The sequence below is a fragment of the Telmatherina bonti genome, assembly GCF_933228915.1.
Source record: "Telmatherina bonti genome assembly, chromosome: 6".
NCBI classification, from domain to species: domain Eukaryota; kingdom Metazoa; phylum Chordata; class Actinopteri; order Atheriniformes; family Telmatherinidae; genus Telmatherina; species Telmatherina bonti.
The window spans coordinates 17,382,740-17,406,016 of NC_136624.1; the positions used below are offsets into that span (position 1 = coordinate 17,382,740).

The following is a 23,277-nucleotide window of genomic DNA, read 5'->3' on the forward strand; positions in this document are numbered from 1 at the left end:
GTCAATTTGACCTGATGGCAGAAATTTTAATGAATCTGTCTCCTTCAATTTAATCCTTACAATAAATTGAAGGATCACAGAACTTTTCTGTGCACATTATTAGAAGAGAAAAAAAAAAAGTTTTCCTTCTTTTTTTTTTTAATGACTGTATTAAGCGGTCATGTTGACCCGTATGTTTTATTGTTAGTTTTTTTTTTTATGTACAGGCACAAAACATTAAGCCATCTGGGCAAAAACTGCAGTGACTATAAGACTCTTGGCTTTATTTAGTCACGAACGTCCATAAATTTGAGCTGACTGATTAAATGGAAGGTAAAAACGACAGGCTGAAGGGAACAATTTTCATTAAACAAAGCAGTACATCCAGGGAGAGCATTAATGCCAAAATGTTTTCATTAAACCAACATTTTACACATTGCTTTATCAAAACAGCATGAGTTTTAATGACCTTAACTTCTAACTTATGACACATTTGGTTTAGAGAATTAGATGGTTGGTTTGTGAAAAGGCTTTCTATTAACTTTTATTACATCACCTAACCTTAGATTCAAAGATTATTTTTCGGAGAAACCTCTGAGATAATAATAATAATCACTTCCAGTTATTTCAAGTTATCAGTGATGGTTACAGTCTAAATCAGGTATAGGTCAAAAAATGTTATAAATATTTAAGAAATTATAAATGTCATGAAATGTTATTGCCTACTCTTTCAGCGGAGCACTTTGAGGCAATATTTAAGGATTTTTCAGACAACAAGTTTAGCAACTTTATCTGGTGTAATTGAAGCATATGTAGTTTACGTATATAGCATATATAGTGGTAGCTGTGAGCCCCTCATCCGTCCGTCCAGAACAACACACTAGTAGCCGGGTCCTCACGCAGCTTCAAGCTGCAGTCAGCAGGAGATGATCACCTCTGCTGCATGACCAGCCTGAGGCCTCAACATAGTCTGATTAACTATCAGATATTAATGTCTTTTCATGAAGAGTGTGTAAGAAAACATTTAAAAATGTACTTTTAATTAGTTAAAAGTACTGTAACATAGATCAGAGGTGCTGAAGTTCAGTCCTTATGATCTAACATCCTGCAACTTTCAGATGCAACCCTCGTCCAACACACCTGAACACACAAATGAATGTCTCATTACCAGACCTCTGTAGAGCTGAATGCCACGTGGTTGAGGGAAATCAGCCATTTGAGTCAAGTGTGTTGGAGAAGAGATGCATCTAGAAGTTGCAGGATGGTAGGTTTTGAGGACTGAACTCGGCCACCCCTGATGTGGACTATAGCTGTTATTTAGTAGTAAGTAAATAACTTATATATATATATATACATATATATATATATATATATATATATATATACATATATATATATATATATACATATATACATATATATATATATATATACATATATACATATATATATATATATATACATATATATATATATATACATATATATATACATATATATATATATACATATATATATACATATATATATATATATACATATATATATACATATATATATATATATACATATATATACATATATATATATATATATACATATATATACATATATATATATATATACATATATATATATATACATATATATATACATATATATATATATATACATATATATACATATATATACATATATACATATATATACATATATATACATATATATATATATATATACATATATATATATATATATACATATACATATATATATATATATACATATATATATATATATATATATATATACATATATATACATATATACATATATATATATATATATACATATATATATATATATACATATATATATATATATACATATATATATATATATACATATATATATATATATATACATATATATACATATATACATATATATATATATATATATATACATATATATATATATATATATATATACATATATACATATATATATATATATATATACATATATACATATATATATATATATACATATATACATATATACATATATATATATATATACATATATACATATATACATATATATACATATATACATATATATATATATATACATATATACATATATATATATATACATATATACATATATATATATATATACATATATACATATATATATATATACATATATACATATATATATATATATACATATATACATATATATATATATATACATATATACATATATATATATATATATATATATATATATATATATATATATATATACATATATATATATATACATATATATATATACATATATATATATACATATATATATATATACATATATATATATATATATATATATACATATATATATATATATATATATATATATACATATATATATATATATATATATATATATATATATATATATATATATATGTTATGGCTGGTCGCCGGATACAGGAACGGATCCAAACGCAGGACTCACGTTAAATGATTTTATTCCTTGATAAGGAGAACCAAAAAAGGCTGTGGCAGAAAGCCGCAGAAGATTGTAAAAAAACCAAGACACTAGCAAATAATTTCCGAGGCTCTGCAGCCGCAGGTAGAGTCCAGAGCTGAGTGAAGAGAGGAGAACTGAAGAGCTTGCACCAGCAGTTAGCATGTAGGAGGTTTAAATGCAGGTGGTCAATGAGGGAACGAGCTGCAGGTGAGGCATATGACACAGGTAAATAATCAGCTCTGGAGTCAATCAGCAGCTGCAGATGCCAGAGCGTGCCTAAAAGAAAAGAAATAAAGTGAAACAAAACTCATGTAACGAAAAGGACCACTTCATAACAGTACCCCCCCCTCAACGGCCGACCCTCGGCGGCCGACCAGGCCTATCAGGATGCGCTGCATGGAAGTCCCTTAACAGGCCCGGATCCAAAATGGTGGAAGTGGGTTCCCAAGAGCGGTCCTCCGGGCCATAGCCGGCCCAATCCACCAGGTACTGGAACCCTCGCCCCCGCCGACGCACATCAAGAATGCGGCGCACAGTGTAAGCAGGCTCATCATCAACGAGCCGGGCGGGCCGCAGGGGATCCTCCACATAGGGCTTGACCTAGGAGACATGGAACACTGGGTGGATCCTCATGGTAGCGGGAAGTGCCAGCTTGACAGTGACTGGGTTGACTACTCTCAGGATGGAGAAGGGACCAATGAACCGGGGACAGAGTTTCCGGGACTCCATTCGTAGGGCTTTGTTCTTGGTGGACAACCAGACTGACTGCCCCTCTTGATACTGGGGTGCTGAGATTCGACGGCGATTGGCGTACTTCATATTTTGCTGAGTGGACCGTAATAGTGCATGTCTGACTGCCCTCCATACTCTGCGGCAGCGTCGGAGATGTTGTTGGACAGAGGGTACAGCAATCTCCTCCTCTTCCGGGGGAAACAAGGGCGGCTGGTACCCCAAAGAGGCCTCGAAGGGGGAGAGACCAGTTGCAGCACAGGTTTGGGCATTGTGGGCGTATTCCACCCACGGCAGGTGAGAGCTCCAGGAAGAAGGATCAGTGGCAACCACACATCGCAGTGTGGATTCGAGGTGCTGATTGGCCCGCTCAGTCTGTCCATTGGTCTGGGGGTGATATCCAGAGGAGAGGCTTACTGATGCCCCGAGGGCTCTGCAGAAGGCGCTCCAGACCCGTGATGTGAACTGAGGACCACGATCAGAGACCACATCATGGGGGATGCCATGGAGTCGAAACACATGCTGGACCAAGAGCTGAGCCGTTTCTGCAGACGTGGGGACTTTAGGGAGCGGAACAAAATGAACAGCTTTAGAAAATCGGTCAACAATGGAGAGAATGACTGTGTTACCACTAGATGGAGGCAGGCCAGTGATGAAGTCCAAAGCAATGTGCGACCAGGGTCTGGAAGGCACAGGTAATCGGTGCATTAGTCCTGCGGGGAGGCGGTGAGAAGACTTTCCCTGGGCAAAAACAGAACAGGCAGCCACGAAGCTACGAACATCCTTGTCAAGTGAAGGCCACCAGAAACGCCTTCGTAGTAAGGCCAGAGTACGAGCCACCCCAGGATGGCAGGCCCAACGGGAGGAGTGAGCCCACTGTAGGACCTTTGAGCGAGCTGCCTGAGGGACATAGGAGCAGTTAGGAGGACCATTACCTGGGTCTGGATCCAATGGAAGGGACCTTTGGATCAAGGAGTCAATCTCCCAGGTGAGGGCTGCTACCACTCGGCAGGGAGGAACGATTTCCTCAGGTCCGGCAGGAGGGTCGTTGAATGAGTGCTGGCGAGAGAGTGAGTCAGGCTTGGTGTTCTGAGAACCAGATCTGTGAGTTATTATAAAATTAAACCGCGTGAAAAATAACTGCCAGCGAGCCTGGCGGGAGTTGAGTCTCTTGGCATTCTGAATATAAGTCAAGTTCTTGTGATCAGTCCAAACCAGAAACTGATGCTCAGCACCCTCCAGCCAGTGCCTCCATGTTTCTAGGGCTACTTTGACTGCGAGCAGCTCCCTGTTGCCCACATCATAATGTTTTTCTGCTGGAGAAAGTTTGCGAGAGAAGAAGGCACACGGATGGAGCTTCCCATCATCCGAGCGCTGGGACAGGACTGCACCCACCCCAGAGTCAGAGGCATCGACCTCCACAATAAACTGTCTCGAAGGATCAGGCTGAATCAGGATGGGGGCACTAGAAAACCGATCTTTCAAGGTAAAGAAGGCAGACTCTGCTTCAAGGGACCAGGAGAAGGGTACACTGGGGGAAGTGAGTTAGTGGGGCAGCCAAGTGGCTGTAGTCACAAATAAAACGCCTATAAAAATTGGCAAACCCCAGAAACTGTTGGAGTTTGCGTCTAGAGGTGGGCGTGGGCCACTCCTTGACTGCCCGTACATTTTCTGGGTCAGGGACAATACGGCCAGGACTGATGCAGTAACCCAGAAATCTAATGGACTCTGAATGAAACTGGCATTTCTCAGCCTTGACAAAGAGCTTATTCTCCAAGAGATGCTGCAGCACAGCTCTGACATGGGAAAAATGAGCCTCCAGGGAAGGTGAGTAAATAAGTATGTCATCGAGATAGACGAAAACAAAACGATTCAGAAAGTCACGGAGGACATCATTGATTAGGGCTTGAAACACTGCGGGTGCATTGGTGAGACCGAATGGCATAACCAGATACTCGTAATGGCCCATATGGGTGTTGAAGGCAGTTTTCCACTCGTCACCTTCCCGTATCCGGACCAAATGGTACGCGTTTCGTAGGTCAAGTCTTGTAAAAACGCATGCTCCTTGGAGTAGTTCAAACGCATAATTTAGAAGAGGCAGCGGATATTTGTTGCACACAGTAATGCGGTTAAGGCCCCGATAGTCAATGCAGGGCTGTAATGACTTATCTTTCTTTTCCACAAAGAAGAAGCCTGCACCGAGAGGGGAGGATGATGGCCGGATTATCCCCGACGCAAGCTCTTCTGTTATGGCTGGTCGCCGGATACAGGAACGGATCCAAACGCAGGACTCACGTTAAATGATTTTATTCCTTGATAAGGAGAACCAAAAAAGGCTGTGGCAGAAAGCCGCAGAAGATTGTAAAAAAAAAAACAAGACAATAGCAAATAATTTCCGAGGCTCTGCAGCCGCAGGTAGATTCCAGAGCTGAGTGAAGAGAGGAGAACTGAAGAGCTTGCACCAGCAGTGAGCATGTAGGAGGTTTAAATGCAGGTGGTCAATGAGGGAACGAGCTGCAGGTGAGGCATATGACACAGGTGAATAATCAGCTCTGGAGTCAATCAGCAGCTGCAGAGGCCAGAGCGTGCCTAAAAGAAAAGAAATAAAGTGAAACAAAACTCATGTAACGAAAAGGACCACTTCATAACAATATACATATACATATATATATATATATATATATATATATATATATATATATATATATATATATATATATATATGTGTGTGTGTGTGTGTGTGTGTGTGTGTGTATGTGTAAATATATATATATATATATATATATATATATATATATATATATATTTACATACACATATATATATATATATATATATATATATTTACATACACATATATATATATATATATATATATATATATATTTACATACACATATATATATATATATATATATATATATATATATATATATATAGTATATAAGGATCGAGATGATGTCAAAGATCAAGCTTCAGTGCGCTGTCACTCCAGCAAAAGATGATGGACCCGGGTTGGATGATTAACGTGGACTTAATAGATAATAGAAAATACATTCTAAGGGGAAAACAGAGAAAGACCTCTTGTTACTGAAAACAGGGTGTATTTATAACACACACACACAGTCTGCACACACACAATCCTAATCTGTTTTCTGTCAAATGTCAGGTCCGCCTGCTCCCTCTCGGACCATTTAAGGGCTTCTGCTCTTTCACACAACAGTCTGTACTTAAAAATGACTTCACTAAGTAAACATTTTCCACTTCAGATATGAACCAAACGCATTGCCTTTTTTATTGGTGCATTCTGAAGCTTTTTAACACAATATATGTAGACATTTAATTGAATCTCACCTCTAATGAAGATATGTCCCACTGACAAACCCATGTTTAATCTAAACCCTGGGCTTTTAACATCAACTTAAATAAATTTGTGAATGTGTATGTTCATTTAAAGATGCATATTTTTTTGACCAAGAACAATGGCAATTAAAATGTAAAAGTTTGCGTGGCACTCACAATATACTGTTGAAGTTCACAGCTTTAAACTTCAAATAAGCATAAGAGTTATTTGTTTATAATACAGTTGCCATGTTTGGCACTTCATCATTTTTAAAATCCTGTTTTGTCTAGTTCTGATAATATTGTGTGAATTATTTTCTCAGCTTCCTGGTCTTAGCTGACAGTGATCTTCTGCTTTTGTAACCCACCTGCTTCAAGAGCTGATCTATTTTGTTCATTGATGATATTCTGCATATCTGGATTTTTATGGGGGATTTATTAAATGCATCGAGTTGCTCTTATGTAATTGACTGATTAGTGGTAACTGCTAACAAGCAGCTGAACAAATGGACCTTGCAATGAGTGCATATTGATGAATAGGCAAAAATTGCTGTAAATATGCTGAACTTAGCTAAATTTCCATCTACAGTGACAGAAAACAGATAACACTGCCAATAATACACAATTATAATAAAATGTAATAACAATAAAACTGTATAAAACCAACATGGGTTGCAATGATAATATTTCAAGTAAACTCAAATGGGTCATTGTGTGTACATTTGGAATTTGCGTACTCACACATACAGAATACACACAAACACACATATTACATCCAAACACACATACACATATACTAGTTGTAAAGTGGCCACTGACTGGATTGTATCCCTGCTGGAAAAACAACTTTTATCCTTCATCGCACCAATGGTGCTTAGAAAAAAAATGTTTGGCTTTTTTTTGTTTGTTTGTTTTAACTTGTGCCACAAACACAAGCACCACTTTACAAAATTCATGGGTTAAATTTTGTGAACTTTTATGAAAGCAAAGTCACGCCATCTTTTAAAAAAAAAAAAATAGTCCAGCATAACGTTACACGTGTGGTTTTGGAGTGAAAGCAGGGGACAGATGCCTGAGCGGAGACAGAAAAGAAATGCTGTGGTTACAGAATCCACCTCAGGACATGAAAGCCACATATTGGCTCTAAATAAGCAGCCATGTGTTAAACAACCCCCATGACAGCTTGTGTTTTGTTCTGAGTAACTACAGGCCAGATAGCTGGAATGCTGGTGTATAATTCAGAGAATTAAGTGACATGACAACTCCTTTTATCTGGAAGAGGGAGAAACCACAAGCACCCATTTCCACTGCATCTGGCTGTTTGATTTCAGAACAGAATAAGTGCATTTTGACAGGAGTGAAGCTTTGTGAGAGTTGTCTTTCTTCCACAAGCACACCCGTCTTTCATGAAATATAAACCCTAAAAAATTTCAAAACCTCTGCATATGACAATGAATAATAATTAGTTTTGTTATTTTAGCTATCAAAGTTCTTTTCCTGAGATTGGAGACAGATAATGTTCTGACTTCACATTTGGGGTGACCTGGATTTATCATCTCATCTCTGTAGGCCATCGCTGACTTCTGCTTTTCTGCTGCCATTATTTACACCTTTTAAAAGCACAACATGCCTCTCCGTTACCATTCACATGTTTTTCTCTACTATGGTCATAAATATGTTGGTTAAAAAGAAAAAGAAAACAACTTGAGTGCTCAGTAAAATCAGCTGAGACTTTCATGTGAGTCCAAAGCTTTGCTTGAAGTATGAGGAATGCCAGCACCGTAGATTCAGCCTCCTCCCTTTACCTTCACGGCTGCGATGTCTTTGATGATGACATTCTGCCGGCCTTGCCAGCACACTAATAGTTACCACATGGCAGTATGACATCAGGGGTCAGTGTGACTGGACTGCACTGCTGCTCATTTATTAGGGTCATTAATTTAGCATGAAGCCTTCATCTTTTGGTTGAATATTGCGTAGATGAATGGAAAAGTTGTCCACTGTGTAGGAAAGTGTCATAATATACAATGTGTGTTCATGAATCTAAAAAAAAACAAAAACAAAAAAATTTAGTTTCACATCTTAACCCTTAGAGCCCAAGCAACACAGATGTGTGTCACAAAACAAAGCAGGAAAACTGTTGGTATATTTAAAAAAAACACACATCCCATGTAAGCCTACGTGCTCCACCTGTTGGCACTAAAGCCAACATCTGGCAAACATCCTTAGCTTTGCTTTAAAATCCAGCACCACATGGAGCAAAAAAAAGTATCTCATATTAAATGGATTTTTTTTTAAAAGTATCCTTTAAAGGACATTCTGATGAATAAAATAGATGAATCCTCTCTATCTATAGTTGTAGAAATAAAAAAAGACATTTAAACTTGTTTAAACTTTAGACTTGTTTCAGCCAGTGGAAAATTCCTGTACAGCGCCATGTGCCGAGCAGTTTCCCTGAAGTGGTATTGAACCGCTGTCTTCTAATAGTGTTAGAAAATGAAATAAATATGTTAAATTAATGGATAAAGCGGTTTAGAAAATGAATGAATAAATGAATGAATGTTAAATTAAAAAAAAAAAAAAACTTTGATTGCAATATAATATCATGTCAATTATATACTAAAAAATAATTAATAAATTATGTCAATTCAATCAATAATGATCCAGTTTGTTTGCTGAAAAGAAAAATTCCACCATGATAAAAGTTTGATTCTATTCAATTCAGTCGCTGTTGATCAATATGCAAATATCAATGCCTCCCCATTCTTTTCCCTCCACCCCTCCCCGCCCCCATCACACTGATGGGAGGTTCAAAACTCTTCTGAGGATTTTTTTAAAGTCTTTTTTAAGATTTACTCTACAGTTATTATGAATCATTGTTCTTATTAATTGTCAAAATAACAGAAAGAAAGAAAGAAAAACCATTTTGACATTTACATGTCAGGCTGGAGTCGAAGTAGAGATTGCTCCCTTGAACTCTGTAAGGCTTGTTTGCATCACATCAATCATATTTGGTTTCTGTTAAAGATGCTTTTCACATTTTTGCCCTGGTCAAATCTGTTTTTCTTTCCATGTCTACATTCTGCAATAACAAGCCATGGAAGTGCCTTAAAACCATATTTGTTCTGTTATTATTGCTGGATGGAGACAGGTTGAACTTATATTGGGCTGAACAATATCCTGCCCTGGGACTCCGAGATGTTATCAACCTTCTTCTGGTACTGAAAATCAAAACAGCCAAGAGACTATATGTTCATACTCTACAGTACAGCTTTGTTGGCTCTTTATGCGCCGTCCTCCCTCTTACCTGTCATAGAAGTCTTCCCTGTAGTAATCATAGTCGAACTCATATCCACTGGAGGGAAAAACACAATAGAACACAGTGACTGACCACAACCATTTGATTCAATGTTTTTCATAATCTGAGCATGAAACCACATTTAAAACATCACATGGGAACAAAAGCTTTTCAGGCTTTCCACAGAGTCTACAAATGAAAATATACGAATTTGTAATAAAGGCAATAATTACAATGTGTGTGGGAGAGACAAAAAACCACAACATACTTCTCACCCCCCCCTTAAGAGACAAAGAGTGAGACATGGAAATCACAAAAACAACAGAAAACCTGGCAACAAGCATTGAAATGCTGGAGAATGATGTACAGTATGAGTAACGTTAACTGACACATTTTTTTAAGATTAAAGATGGCATGCAAAGACTTTCAGGAACATGTGTCTAGAATACAGTCATGCATTTATTTAGTGTAAACAAGAGTTTAGTTACAAAATCTTGGGGAGGGAGGAAACAATGAGGTCAAAACAGCTGTTTAAATAAAAGATCTAAGCATAACACAGTAAAGCAAATGTAAATTATGCCCGCCCCAATGCTTTTATTTACAGTGGCTTTCAAAATACCCCTACCCAACCCACTCCCTCTTGCATTTTTCTTATTGTTTTATGTAAATAAAATAATTCTATAAAAACAAAACAAGGCAAAAAAAAAAAAAAAAAAAGAAAAAAAAAAGGGATGCCTGTGTATACCTCTTTGCTATGAAGCCCCTAAATATGATATCCTGCCTTCAGAAGTCACAGAACTGGTTGAAAAGGTTCCACCTGAATGCAATCTAAAGTCCACATCCACGAAGATCCCAGTTTGTGAGAAGTAAGCTGAATCTCAGCTGAATCACTCCACACCTTACAGTTTTTTTAAAGTCGGGTCTGAAACTGCTTTAATTTCCATTAACTTTTTATTTTTATAGGAGACTTTCTTTATTTTTATCCTTTCCTCATGTCCTCCTCAAAGTATATTTATAGTGATGGTGATGATGCTTTTGCTTTGAATTTTGTTGGTATCATATACAACCAACTTTTCTTTAATTAATTTTATTTTAAGCTGGTTTTAAATCTTATATTAATGCACTTTTCAATGCTTTTTTCTTTAATCTTGCTTTTAATGTTTTGAGTAAAGCATTTTAAGTTGCCTTGTACAGAAATTGTGCTGTATGAATAGCGGGCTTGCTTTGCTTTAATTTGCTTTACTTTAAGCCCTTTATCTTTAAGGCAGAAATTAACTGTGGTTTACTTAAAAATTTATTTAAATTTGAACCCATTGCCTCAACATTCCTGGAGGAATTTAAGAGTATACTGTACTTTTTTGCAACCTCAATTGCATTGAAATCACAGTTTTTCCTGCTATACCATCTTCAGCTGAGAAAAGCAGTCTCTACAGCATCTCTACAGCATTTTACACCTGCAAAAGAAAATAACTGTAAAAGATGGATAACAAATATGCCCTTCAGATGCTGATTCTCACACATCATCTTTCCAGCAGCAAAAAAACATCTTAGACAACTGATTCTATTTCTGCTTTGTTATTGTGAACACATAACATGTAGTCAAAGGAAGGGAAATAGGCGACAATATAGCTGCAGAGGCAAAACATAGACTGCAACAGAGGCATCTGTGAATATAAGACAATGATCAATGGATCATTTTCATGGTGAAGGGAAAAACTGAGATTAAACGTAAATCAAACAGTGTGACTAATAGGAGGTAAATAACACTCCAAAGCTTATGGCTTTACACTAAAAAAAAAAAAAAACCTGGGTGATGTAGTTGACATTCTTGGCCTGCCGTGGCAACAGGTCACTTGTGTTTGTCGATGATGGGACAGAGGAGTTGGATATAATCTCTTTCTTTTTTTTTTTTTTTTTTTTAAATTGTTGGATATAATCTCAAGTGTGAAAGATCAAACCGTTTTGTCACATTTGGCCAATGTAGACATTTTGATTTAAAAGTGCTTCCCAGGACAGACGGATGATGAATTAAAACTTTAATTTTTCCAAAATGAAGAAGTGAAATATTCTGGAATTATAGAGTAATACATGTAATCTGAAGAAGATTAGGCAGTGGAATAAAACCTGTTGGTCTCAGTCTCAACTATTGATGTATTGATGTGTTTAATGAACCAACTCCTGGCAACGAGCAGCAAACTGAGTGTCAAGCTGATCAATCGAGGAATCAGTTCAATAAATGCTTGTATATACCTGTAGAGAGAAGCTGCTGATCTCTTCAGGCCTTTGGGTCTATTTGGTCTTGGTTCTCCTGCCATGTTGATATCTAAGAAAAATAACAGAAGACAAGTCAATCTCTCTTTAAATTAACCAATAAGAAAAGTAAATATACAAATAAAGCAATGCAACCAATAAGCGTTCATTAGTTTTTCATTTAATAAAAGGTCAAAATGGATCCATCCTGGCGTTGACAAAGACAACATGAGGAGGTCACTTAAATGTGTTTTCTCCATATGTCCACTAGAGGATGCTGTTGGGCCATTTGTAAACATCTTACAATCCACTCTGTGTGGCTGCTGTTACAGCCTTCTAGGTCCCACCACATCAGTCATCACAACATGTCAATCTGCAATTCATAAATGATCTAAGGTGTCAAAGATGTCAAAGTTCAGCACAAGTCTCAGCAAAAAAATCAGTTTCAAGCAGCAATGAAGTTGGCCAGCCTGACCAACCATCCTTCTCTTCAGTCCTTACTCAACAAGTCTGATCTCAAATCTGTCTCGCTAATGAATAGTTTAATATTACCATTAATATAAACTATAGAACAGATGAGAAATGTATGTATTACTTTAGTTTAATGTATGTGGGAATCATACTGGATGGAGTGTAAATAAGGTGTGAACATTGCATATATATTTCCTACAAAAGGCAGAAATAAGTGAGGGAGAAAGCAGCAGCACTTCCAGTTTATACAGCACTAATGGGGAGTTATAAACATGGTGCAGAGTTTAGCAAACTGGCAGCCAAGAAGAGAAAGCATCTCCTGATGGGCTGATTATGTTTGACACTTCGGTTATTGCCTGAGCCAATTGTGATGTTAGCACAGCGCCATAACTATTCATACTGCTGCTTAAGACTGGTTAGACGTTCAGCAGTCTTCCTCCTGGAGAGCTGGTGTCACTACTGAGGAAATGGCACAGCTATGCTGCAGGAATAACATTAGAGGATTTTTTTTTTGTGTGTGTGTTTATACTAAAGATAGCAAATCACTTTATTTTGCTTTTATAATATTTGCAATCATTTTATGATCTTTAGTTCTGACTGATTGTACAGATGCCCACAGAAGCAGACCTGCTTGCATCACTTCTTTATGAAACACACTACTTGTGTAGAGCATGACAAGTTATAAGACTCGGTATGGGAGCAAAACTGTCTCAAAACAACACATTAGTTTTGTTTTCACTTAGCAGTAACTGTACTGAGAATAGCTGTGGGAAGAACTGTGGTGTTTAGTAAGAATATAGGTGGAGTCTGTCGGTGTCTAGGGAGACAGACAAACCTTGCGCCTCATCAGTATGAAAAAGATTAAGGTATGCATTTCTGACCACAGGTGAAGTGTTAAATGCTCAAGATCCTCAGAGATGTGGACACAAAGACAATTAAATTTGAAGAGAGACTGAACCTTTATCCCACCAGTGTAGAGGGAGGTATATTTGCTGCCTGAAGTTTTCAATTAAGTGCAGTTGTTTCAGCCAACTGGAAGGGCAGTCGGAGGTTTTATCCAGTCCTGAGCGCCCAATACCTCAATGCATCAGGGCAAGCGGCTTTATCTGCGCTAATCCTCCTTCACATATAAAGCGAAAAGTGTGTCTGGTTGATCAGCTGATCTTAAATCAGTGTTGCATGTCTTTAACAGTAGAGAGACCTATATGGCCTTTCAGGGCTTTTGATTAAAAAAAAAAAAAAAAAACAGAAAAAAAAACACTGCAGTGTTGATGTTTGTTTACTGTATTTTTCAGAACTGAAGATGCATAACAGTCGACATCCATGCGGTAATCTACGATGAGCTGAGAGCCAAACATACCAGTATGGGCTTACACACTACTGACCTGACTGATAGCTTCCTACTGCTGGTAGGACGTAGGAACCATGCTGTGATTAGACAGCCTGGTGTCAGTGAGGGGGAAGAGATGTATGCACCTCAGATATGTTGGTGTCAAGATCAAAGGTCTCGCATAAACCTTGCTTCACTGATTGAAGCCACGCGCAGTAAACCCTGCCTTTATATGCAATAGCTTGTTGTCTGAGATCTGTGAGAGATTTTTTGTTTATTATAGCAGTGCACAAACTGCTGCCTCTGATCTCATCTGTTCACATCTGAGGTTTTTATTTCCTCTTTTATTCGATGGGATTAAACAAGTAATTCAAAACTTATTAACCAAAGTTAGGAGACATAAGTGTAGGGCGATTAACATCCCACATTAGTTACAGAGGTGGTTGTTGCAAACGAAGTCGTAGTTCCAGTTCATGTTGCTGGTAGTGTAAAACAAAGCTTTGAAAAAAAAGTCAGAAACACATACAAGCAGCAGTCGTTCTGCCGTGCCTTTCACAGTGAAAACACGGCAACATAAAAAAAACAAAACAAAAAACAATTAAGTATTTATGATGAAACTAAATCCCACATGAAGACAAATGTTTGCTTTTAGGATAGAAAGGTTCAAGCCAGAAATAAATGGAAGAGAATGACTAATTTGTTGTTTTGTATCATCATAAAAATTGTATTGGTATAATCACGAAGGGAATTGTTGCAGTTTATAACACTGTAGCACTGCTAAAAGCTCACAGGAATGTTTAAAATAAACCCCAGACACAACTGAGATTTGATTCTTACTTTGTGGTCTTTATGTCAGCAGATTATGTGGGTTCGCTTGCATTTTTGTTTCCACCCAGTGTGTGTGGGTGGGTAATGGCGGCCCTATCCCCAGGGAAAAAAAAAAAAAAAAAAAACAAAGCTCACAAATATCTCACCATCCCTCAATTTTTTTGGTCTGGTTTATGGTCCCTGGGGTACTTTAACCAATGTTAGCCTGTATTGGCTTTAAAAAAAAAAAGGAACTCTTATAACAGTCTATTAGTTCATCACACTTTCCAGTTTACCTGCAGACACTAGGTACGCTTTGTGTTGGGAGATGTGTGGATAATAAAAAGGGAGTGATGGAAAGATGAGTACAATTTGAACTACAGATTGAGGATCCCAGCCTATAAACTTCTTTGTGAAGGAGTTTAGGTGTGTGATTGTGCATGTGTGTGTTTTGGGCAGTGATCCAGATCAATAATGGCAGGTTGTTAAAATGGCAGAGGTGCATTGGTTTGCATGGACACACACATTCACATCTTCATTGAACCAAAAATTATTGACCCTCCTCCTTATGACCTAGAGGAAAAAGTGCAAACACACACACACACACACACACACAGTGGCCACCTGCTGCTCATATGGCTCATTGACTTTACCTGCAGGGTCCTGCTATTTAGAGAGCATACCTACAAACACAAGAAATACTTCATTGATTCTTCCATCGTGGAAACTCTGTTTAGTCAGTCCAAAAAACAATTAATCTATTCTCTGGTTAAGAAGTTCTAATTACAAGCGATCATGTTGGCGGTTAATAAACCAGTGATCCATTTCTCTGCCGACATTGTCTTGATGGACTCAGGTGTCACTGGTGCTGTATAGATCTGTTTTCACCTCGAGCAAAAAGTCTAAAGGTCATGTGCACAGTGACTTTAAGGATGTATTGACATTATTTCCCTTTGCACCCTTTGACTCGTAGGGAGCATTGTAGAGAATCCATTACAGCCCCTCCATTTCAGATTAACTTCAATAGACTTACTTATGTTCAGTCTAACAAAGAAAGTTTGAGGAAATAATTCCAGCATTTCACCTTTTCCTTTCGCCAGGATTAGCTACTATCCTCAACTATATAAGATTAAGAGAACATTGAATGGCAAAACTCTCATCTTCCTCTTGACAATACCCCACAGATTCTCTTTGGGGTTCGGATCAGGTGAGTTTGTTGGCCAATCAAGCACAGTCACACCATGGTCATTGAAGCAGCTTTTGGTATCTTTGGCAGTGTAGGCAGGTGCCAAGTCCTGCTGGAAAATTAAATCGGCATCTCCATAAAGCTTGCCAGCAGAGGGAAGCATGGAGCACTCTAAAATTTCCTGGTAGATGGCTGTGTTGACTGTGTACTTCAGAAAACACAGTGGACCAACACCAGTAGACGACATGGCTCCCAAATCATCACTGACTGTGGAAACTTCACACTGGACTTCCAGCAACATGGATTCTGTGCCTCTCCACTCTTCCTCCTGACTCTGGGACCTTGATTTCCAAATGACATGCAAAATTTGCTTTCATCTGAGAAACAGTCCAGTCCTTTTTCTCCTTAGCCCAGGTGAGATGCTTCTGTCGTTGTCTCTGGTTCAGGAGTGGCTCGACACGAGGAATTTGTAGCCCATGTCTGGGATTCGTCTGTGCGTAGTGGCTCTTGATGCGCTGAGTCCAGCTTCAGTCCACTGGTGTTGGTGCACCTTTTCCTACCAGACATTTTCCTTCCACTTAACTTTCCATTGATATGCTTAGATACAGCACTCTGTGAAAGTCAGCCGTCTTCACCATGACTGTGTAGCCATCTGACCCAGACTGAGAGAACATTTAAAGGTTTAGGATACCTTTGGAGGTGGTTTGAGTTAATTAGTTGATTAGGGTGTGACACCATGACTCTCCAAAATTGAAATTTTTAACAATATTCTAATTTTCTGAGACCTTGCATTTTGAGTTTTCATTATCTATAAGCCACAATCATCAAAATTTCAAGAAATGAATGTTTGAAATGTTTCACTCTATGTGTAATGAATCTATATAATATATGGGTGTTACATTCTAAAATGAGTGACAAAAAATATTGAACTTTTTCGCAATATTCTAACTTTTTTTAGATGTACCTGTAATACGGATACTTAAACTATAGCTATGAGCCAGAAAGTCTGACACAAACTGATGGAGCCATATATCTTGTATGGCCCCAGCTAAAAAGACATTTGGTACAAAAAGGTAATTTGACTTCACTGTTTCTTACATTCATCTTACATTACATTATACATACATCTTTCATTGTTAGCAGGTACGCTGAATGATCCTGTCTCATGTCCATTATCATTTCTAGTCTCATTCTTTACTTTTACCTCTTGCTAGTGAAGACATAAGAACATTCGCTCAAGGAGAAATAATATAAACAGTTGACCTCATCAGTTTCTCAGTCACACAGCATTTTCCAAAATAAGATGTATTGTTGTTTTTGGTTTGACTGGGCAAACCAGAAACATTAAGATAATGAAACTGTAATAAACAGTTCTGTCACATAAATAACCACAATATACGATTTAAAGATATAAAAATGCCAAATCAACTGAAATAATGATAATGTCATGATTTCTGCTTTGCCCTTACTGAGCTGCATTTTTCCCTTGTCTGACTGCGGATTGTCCTCACCTGTGCGGCTCTCTATTTAAACACCTGCCCTGGATCTACTTGGTGTGAGATCATCTCTCTTTTCCACAGCAATCAGGCCTTTTCCTGTACCTGAATCAGAGAGAAAACCTGGTTTGACCCTACCTGTCCCTGACCACTGTCTTCGCTACGGCCTTATTGGTATGAACTGATCACCTGTTGCTGAACCCATCCTGATTCTGACAGTGCCTCTTGCTTGCTCCTTGGATTTCTTCTGCTTGTTCATGTCTTTTGGAGCCCTGACTGATTTTGGACCTTGAGAGTCTGGATTGTGGAGATTTCCCTACTCTGAGGCTGCCTATTTCCCATCTCCTGGTAAACATTCATTTCTAGGCCTCTCTGGTATTATTTCACCCCTGTTTTTGGCTCGCCTCTATTTTTAGTGTTCCAGACTTTCTGACGATCACACTAAGCGAGCTCACCTTCAACACCATTGTTATTTCAATAAATCTGTTTAAACTTCCTTATTGGCTAAGTTTTGGGTTCCAGCTTCCTAAACCGTAACAGGTTACATGAATCAAAATTACACTTTTATTTACACTTATTATCAATTATTCACATAAAGTGTGCTTTAAAGATAATCTTATTTTGGGTGCATAAAAAAAACAAAAAACAAAAAACTTGTACACCAGCCATATTACCTTGCAATAACTTAAAGCCTGAAAGATCTCCAGGTAAACTGGAAGTCCAGGGTAGCACAACAGCTGATACTTACATCAGAAGCGTAAACAAGCGAATATATGACCGACTACTTAACTCCTTTATAAAATGGCATGCAATGACCTGCAGGCATGTTTCTATGGTAGATGACTGGAGTTAGCAAAGATTGTACAGATATGATCATCTGACACAATTTGAAATGACTGTCGGGCAGCACCACTGGATCTAAAACCTCAGTTGTATTAAGCTCAAACTAAGCAAAGAGCTGTACATGAAGATGATGCTTTATAGAAGTTTTCTTAAGGAAGCTTATTTCTAAAATCTCATTCTAGCCTTAACTAGCCAAGTCCTGTAACCACAGTTTAGGTCTGTTACATAGATGGGCCTGTTTTGGGTCAACTTTCTCTTATACACTGTCAAAGACTTTGGTAAGAGGAGGCCAACAGAAACACATGATTTGCAAAAACCAGGGCTACAACCCTAAGGTTCCCAAACCCAACACCTTCCTCTTCCAGACAGCAACTTGTAAATCTGTCCATGAACACCAAAAGCAGGACTGGAGACAGGAACTGACAAAGTTTGAAAGTCAAACACACACTGTGAACAAGTTTGGAGACTTTGTACCGAAACAGCAGAGATTGCAAAATCTTTAGAAAAACCTCACAGAAATGTATCCTTTATTGTCTTATTAAAAAAAAATATTTATCATGTACCTATAGCAGTTAGATTAAGGACATTTTTTTTTTTTTTTTTTTTTTTTTTTAAATCCAAAAATAAATTTGCAAAAAAGACAATGAATGCAAATCTCACCCTGGTTTGTGTAACACCTATTTTTTTTTTTTTTTTTTGCAGACATTATAAAAGTCCCTAATTAACTTTATTCAAGTACTGTCCTTAAACAGAGGTTTTAGGTTTTTATTCTTTACTTCCACGTTTCTATATAATTCTGTTCCACTACATCTAATTGACAACACTATACATTTAGTTTTTGGACACATTCACACTGCTGCTGTTTGGTTTGCTTTAAATGGCTCACGGTCCACTTCCAAGGATTGCACAATTTGTTTTGTGCAGTAGGAACACCAAACACACTCTGATGTGGACCAAACAAGCCAATGGGTCACCTGTAAGGCAGGGGTCTTACTTCACTTGCAAATGGACTATCCAGCAACCAAACACAAAGTTGCGTATCCCAACTGCAATAAAGCATTAAGAAGAAGGAAGTGATGTAGATTATTGTTTGGGTAGGAGGAAAAACAAAGCCAACAGAATGTGTTCAGTAAAACAAATGTTCTGCATAGCACAGCAAGTTCAGTTTTACTGACCCAATCCCACCCAAATCCATGATGGTGACCAAACCTGACCTGCTAACATCTCCGATCAAAATATGGATCTGCCCAGACTGTTAATGTATAATCCAGCACCCGTCCCGCACATTTGAATAGAAAGTAATTGCAAATACACCCACATCCCTCTTTCTTGACATTGCTTTTCTTTATTTGTTCTTATATTTTATGTGATTAATATTGTTTTTTGTTTTTTTTCATTTTCAGTAAAAAAGGAAATGACAACAGCTCAGTAAATATATTTGATGGTTTATTTCAAACAAAACCTGCTCTTAAAATTTTTGAACTTGTATAATATTACACTGAAATGCTGGACGACATCCCCTATAGTGCTACTTGGGGGGCTCTATTCCTTTGGTTGGGAGAATGGCACATAAACCAGATATTATTCAACATTCCTTCTTTCAGCTGTGTTCTGCGATCCTGAATCATAGAACCAGTAGCAGAAAAATATCTCACTGGCAGTGCTGTGTGGGATGCGAGAACTTTCCTCACAATAAGCACAAATTTGGAAATACTCCTGCCGGGCTTCACTATAAATGTCACTCCGCCGCCTGATCAATAAAGCCTTAATACTGTCCACAAAAATGAGAACGATAAGAAGGAGAAAGAAAATAAAAGTTCTGCAATTTGTCCACACTGATATTATATAACTAATAAAAATCTGCAAGCATAATATTTTATCTATATTTTTACCTACCAAACTGTGTTTTTACAGGCTTATCGCAGCATAACCAACATTTCTTTTTACTATGTGATATTGTCCAGTTGGTTGACTCTACCTTACTTCACTTACTTCACCTAAAAAATATTTAATCCTGTCAGAGTTACAGTAGTTGGTGACTTGTCAGATGGAACGGCACATACATATTTCTATTAAAATGCTTTTATCACCTGCAGCTACAACAGTTACACGCGAAAACACAGCAGAAAGCATGCTTCAATACTGATAACATCTTATATCATGACTAATCAGTCAAATGTCCAAACGAATGATCTTTATCAGTAATCAATTATTTTAAAATGAATCAAAATATCTGAATTCTTTTGCTTTAAATTCAAGGCTTGCAAAGTCACTTTGTCTTTAAAAAAAAAGAAAAAAACCTTATCATCTACCCGTATCAGTTAGATTTAGGACTTTTTTTTTTTTTTTAATTTCATATTTGTTTTTATCTTTCTTTTGGGTAGAATGGTTGTATTTACTGTTTGAGAACAAAAAAGTGGAAGTGTTGTGAGATGAAAAAGTCTTCACGAGGTCTCAAAATGCAAATGTCTGTATTACCTTAGAAAAGTAAATGGTCTGAAATCACCCAAAATGGTAAAGATAACAAGCACAGAGGAACACATTAGAAGAGAGAGCTGTTCAGTGGTTCATAAAAAGAAAATGGATGTTATATATATATATATATATATATATATATATATATATATATATATATATATATATATATATATATATATATATATATAGAGAGAGAGAGAGAGAACATACACTCACACATAAAGAGCCAGCAGCAAAGTGTCACCTAATCTTGCAATGCACTGGTAATGCTTGTGATTTTATATATATGTTTGTTTTGTTTTTTTTAGTTTTTTGGTAATGTTGGCAGGAGTTAATAATGAAGTATCACCTTTCAGACAGGAATTCTAAGATGTCATTTTTCTTACATATTTACAGATAGTTAGTGAATTTCAGCTTTTCTCTGACTGGACATGAAGCAGCTTCCTCACGTCTACTTACTAATGCCTCTTCTCTTCAAACTTTTCTGGAGCATCAGAGAGACAGAAGAAAACTCTCTTGTTGCTTTAAAACCTACTTAACTAAACTGTTATTGCCCCTCTGATATGTTATTGTAAAGATATTAATTGGAAGTTGAATGATGGAATTTAACTACATGAAACCTTCATTATTACAGTTTTCAACATCATATGAGTTATAAATTCATGTCTAAAATTTACCTGAGCAGAGCATTGTCCATCAAGCATTTGGAGCAAAAGAGTTCTTTGATAAGTTTTAAACGGTTATAACAATAAAAACAAAATATTAAAGATTTAAATCGTGCAGTATCAAACTTACTTACCCAGTGTTTGTCCAGCCAAAACCCTGCCATTCTCACCAATCACGGCCCCCCGGGCATGTCTTTCACTGGCATACTGAACAAAAGCGTAGCCTTTGTGCACAGAGCAACCAAGTACTCGGCCATATTTGGAGAAAATGCTCTCAACATCAGATTTCTTCACGACTGCTGTATTCAGATTTCCAATAAACACCCGGGAGTTGATGGACTTTGGGTCTGTTTTGTTTGTCACATTACTGGTCTGGACCTTCAGTGACATGCTGGAGAGGTTGATGAAGGAGGAGACACACTAATGGATGAAGGCGGCAGAGAGATGGAAATCTGGAGGGAACAAAAGAAAAAAGTTAATTAGCATTAGTCATGAGAACAGAAAACAGCTGCAATCAACCAACTCAGTAACAAATGCGGCTTGTTCTCATGACTGAACCAGAATTAGAAAACCAGGTTAAAAGATACTCATCAGTATAAATAGATGTCAAAATGTATAGACATGAGACTTTTTTTAATTCCATATGTTTCCAAAACATAAGTTCTGTACAGACATTCTGGACACTTTTTTATCCCAATACAAATAATTGTGATTTGCATATCTTCATTTAATTGAGGTCTCCAACTGCATTCACTATATCTCAGCATTTAATAAAGTGCACTTAGTAAAACTGAGAAATAACTGCCTGTATCTTTGGGCAGAGAGTGTAAACATGAAAGTTATAATTCATGGTTACAGATGATACATAAAGGAACAAAGTAACAGCTAAAATATTATTCTGCTGACCACATGAAGCTCACTGTATGAAAAGATTGAGTTATGAGAGGGAACAGACAGCTGCTATTTGGCAAAAGATTAGCTGGACGATCGCGACTCATGCATGCTACCAGAATGAGTTAAGGAATTAGTGTGTGTTTTTCATTTGCTTTGAATCATGACACACATTACAGCTAAACATAGCAAATTCATTCCAAGATTATCAAACCACAGTCACTAAAACCAGCAGCTTGTTTACATTTTACACACATTGTAGTTTGCATACTGTTTCAAAGAACAAATGCCAAATAATCTGCAGCATGTGAAGGCATCACAACCAAAAATCCACATTTTTTAATCAACATAAAACAAATTTAACAAAGAAAATGGCAGTGGATAGACTTACTGAAGTACCATAGCCGCACTCGCTCCTTATTAAAAGATTTTTTGTGAAACAGGAGGAAATATTGAGACTAACAACACTGCAACTTCTTACAACTCATCTTATTACTCCAAGAAAACCCTTAATTGAAAGGGAAATATCAGTTGTAGTCAAATCTGAGTATGCTCTTCACGTTAGAGCAAGAAGAAAAGAAAACTAATAATAGCAACAAGTATGCTGTGATCATGCTGTTGCAGACCCAACAACTGCTGCTTTATCAGTGATGCAGCCTCCTTCACAGCAGGATTTGCAAACCAAACAGCACAGTGATCTTTGTCCTTGTCTCACAGCAATACCTTCCTTCAATCCACATAGTCAATCTGGTTGAGAAGATCCAATAAGATGGAAAATGATGAAGGCCAAAGGAGAGGAGGAGTGACAGATGGGAAAACAGGGCGGAAAATGAAAAGCAAAGTGAATGATTTTCGACAAACAGATGCTGCTATGCGTAGAAAGTGCAGGGAAAATGACAGGGATGGGATAAAAAAAAAAAAAAAAGAATAAAAGATGTGTAGAGGGTTAAAGAGGAGATATTACATGG

The 23,277-nt window shown here is 37.2% G+C and overlaps 1 protein-coding gene across 1 annotated transcript in view; it reads right to left on the bottom strand.

The window, feature by feature from the left end:
* Positions 1 to 21,808, bottom strand: part of raly (RALY heterogeneous nuclear ribonucleoprotein) — a gene marked incomplete at both ends in the record, with an annotated part of 36,589 nt that extends 14,781 nt beyond the window's left edge. Inside the window, 3 exons of the mRNA XM_079241806.1 lie at positions 9,902 to 9,949; positions 12,143 to 12,215; positions 21,553 to 21,808. Of these exons, the coding sequence (XP_079097932.1) occupies positions 9,902 to 9,949; positions 12,143 to 12,215; positions 21,553 to 21,808 (377 nt within the window). The remainder of the gene's footprint in view (positions 1 to 9,901; positions 9,950 to 12,142; positions 12,216 to 21,552) is intronic.
* Between the last annotated feature and the right edge of the window lie 1,469 nt (positions 21,809 to 23,277).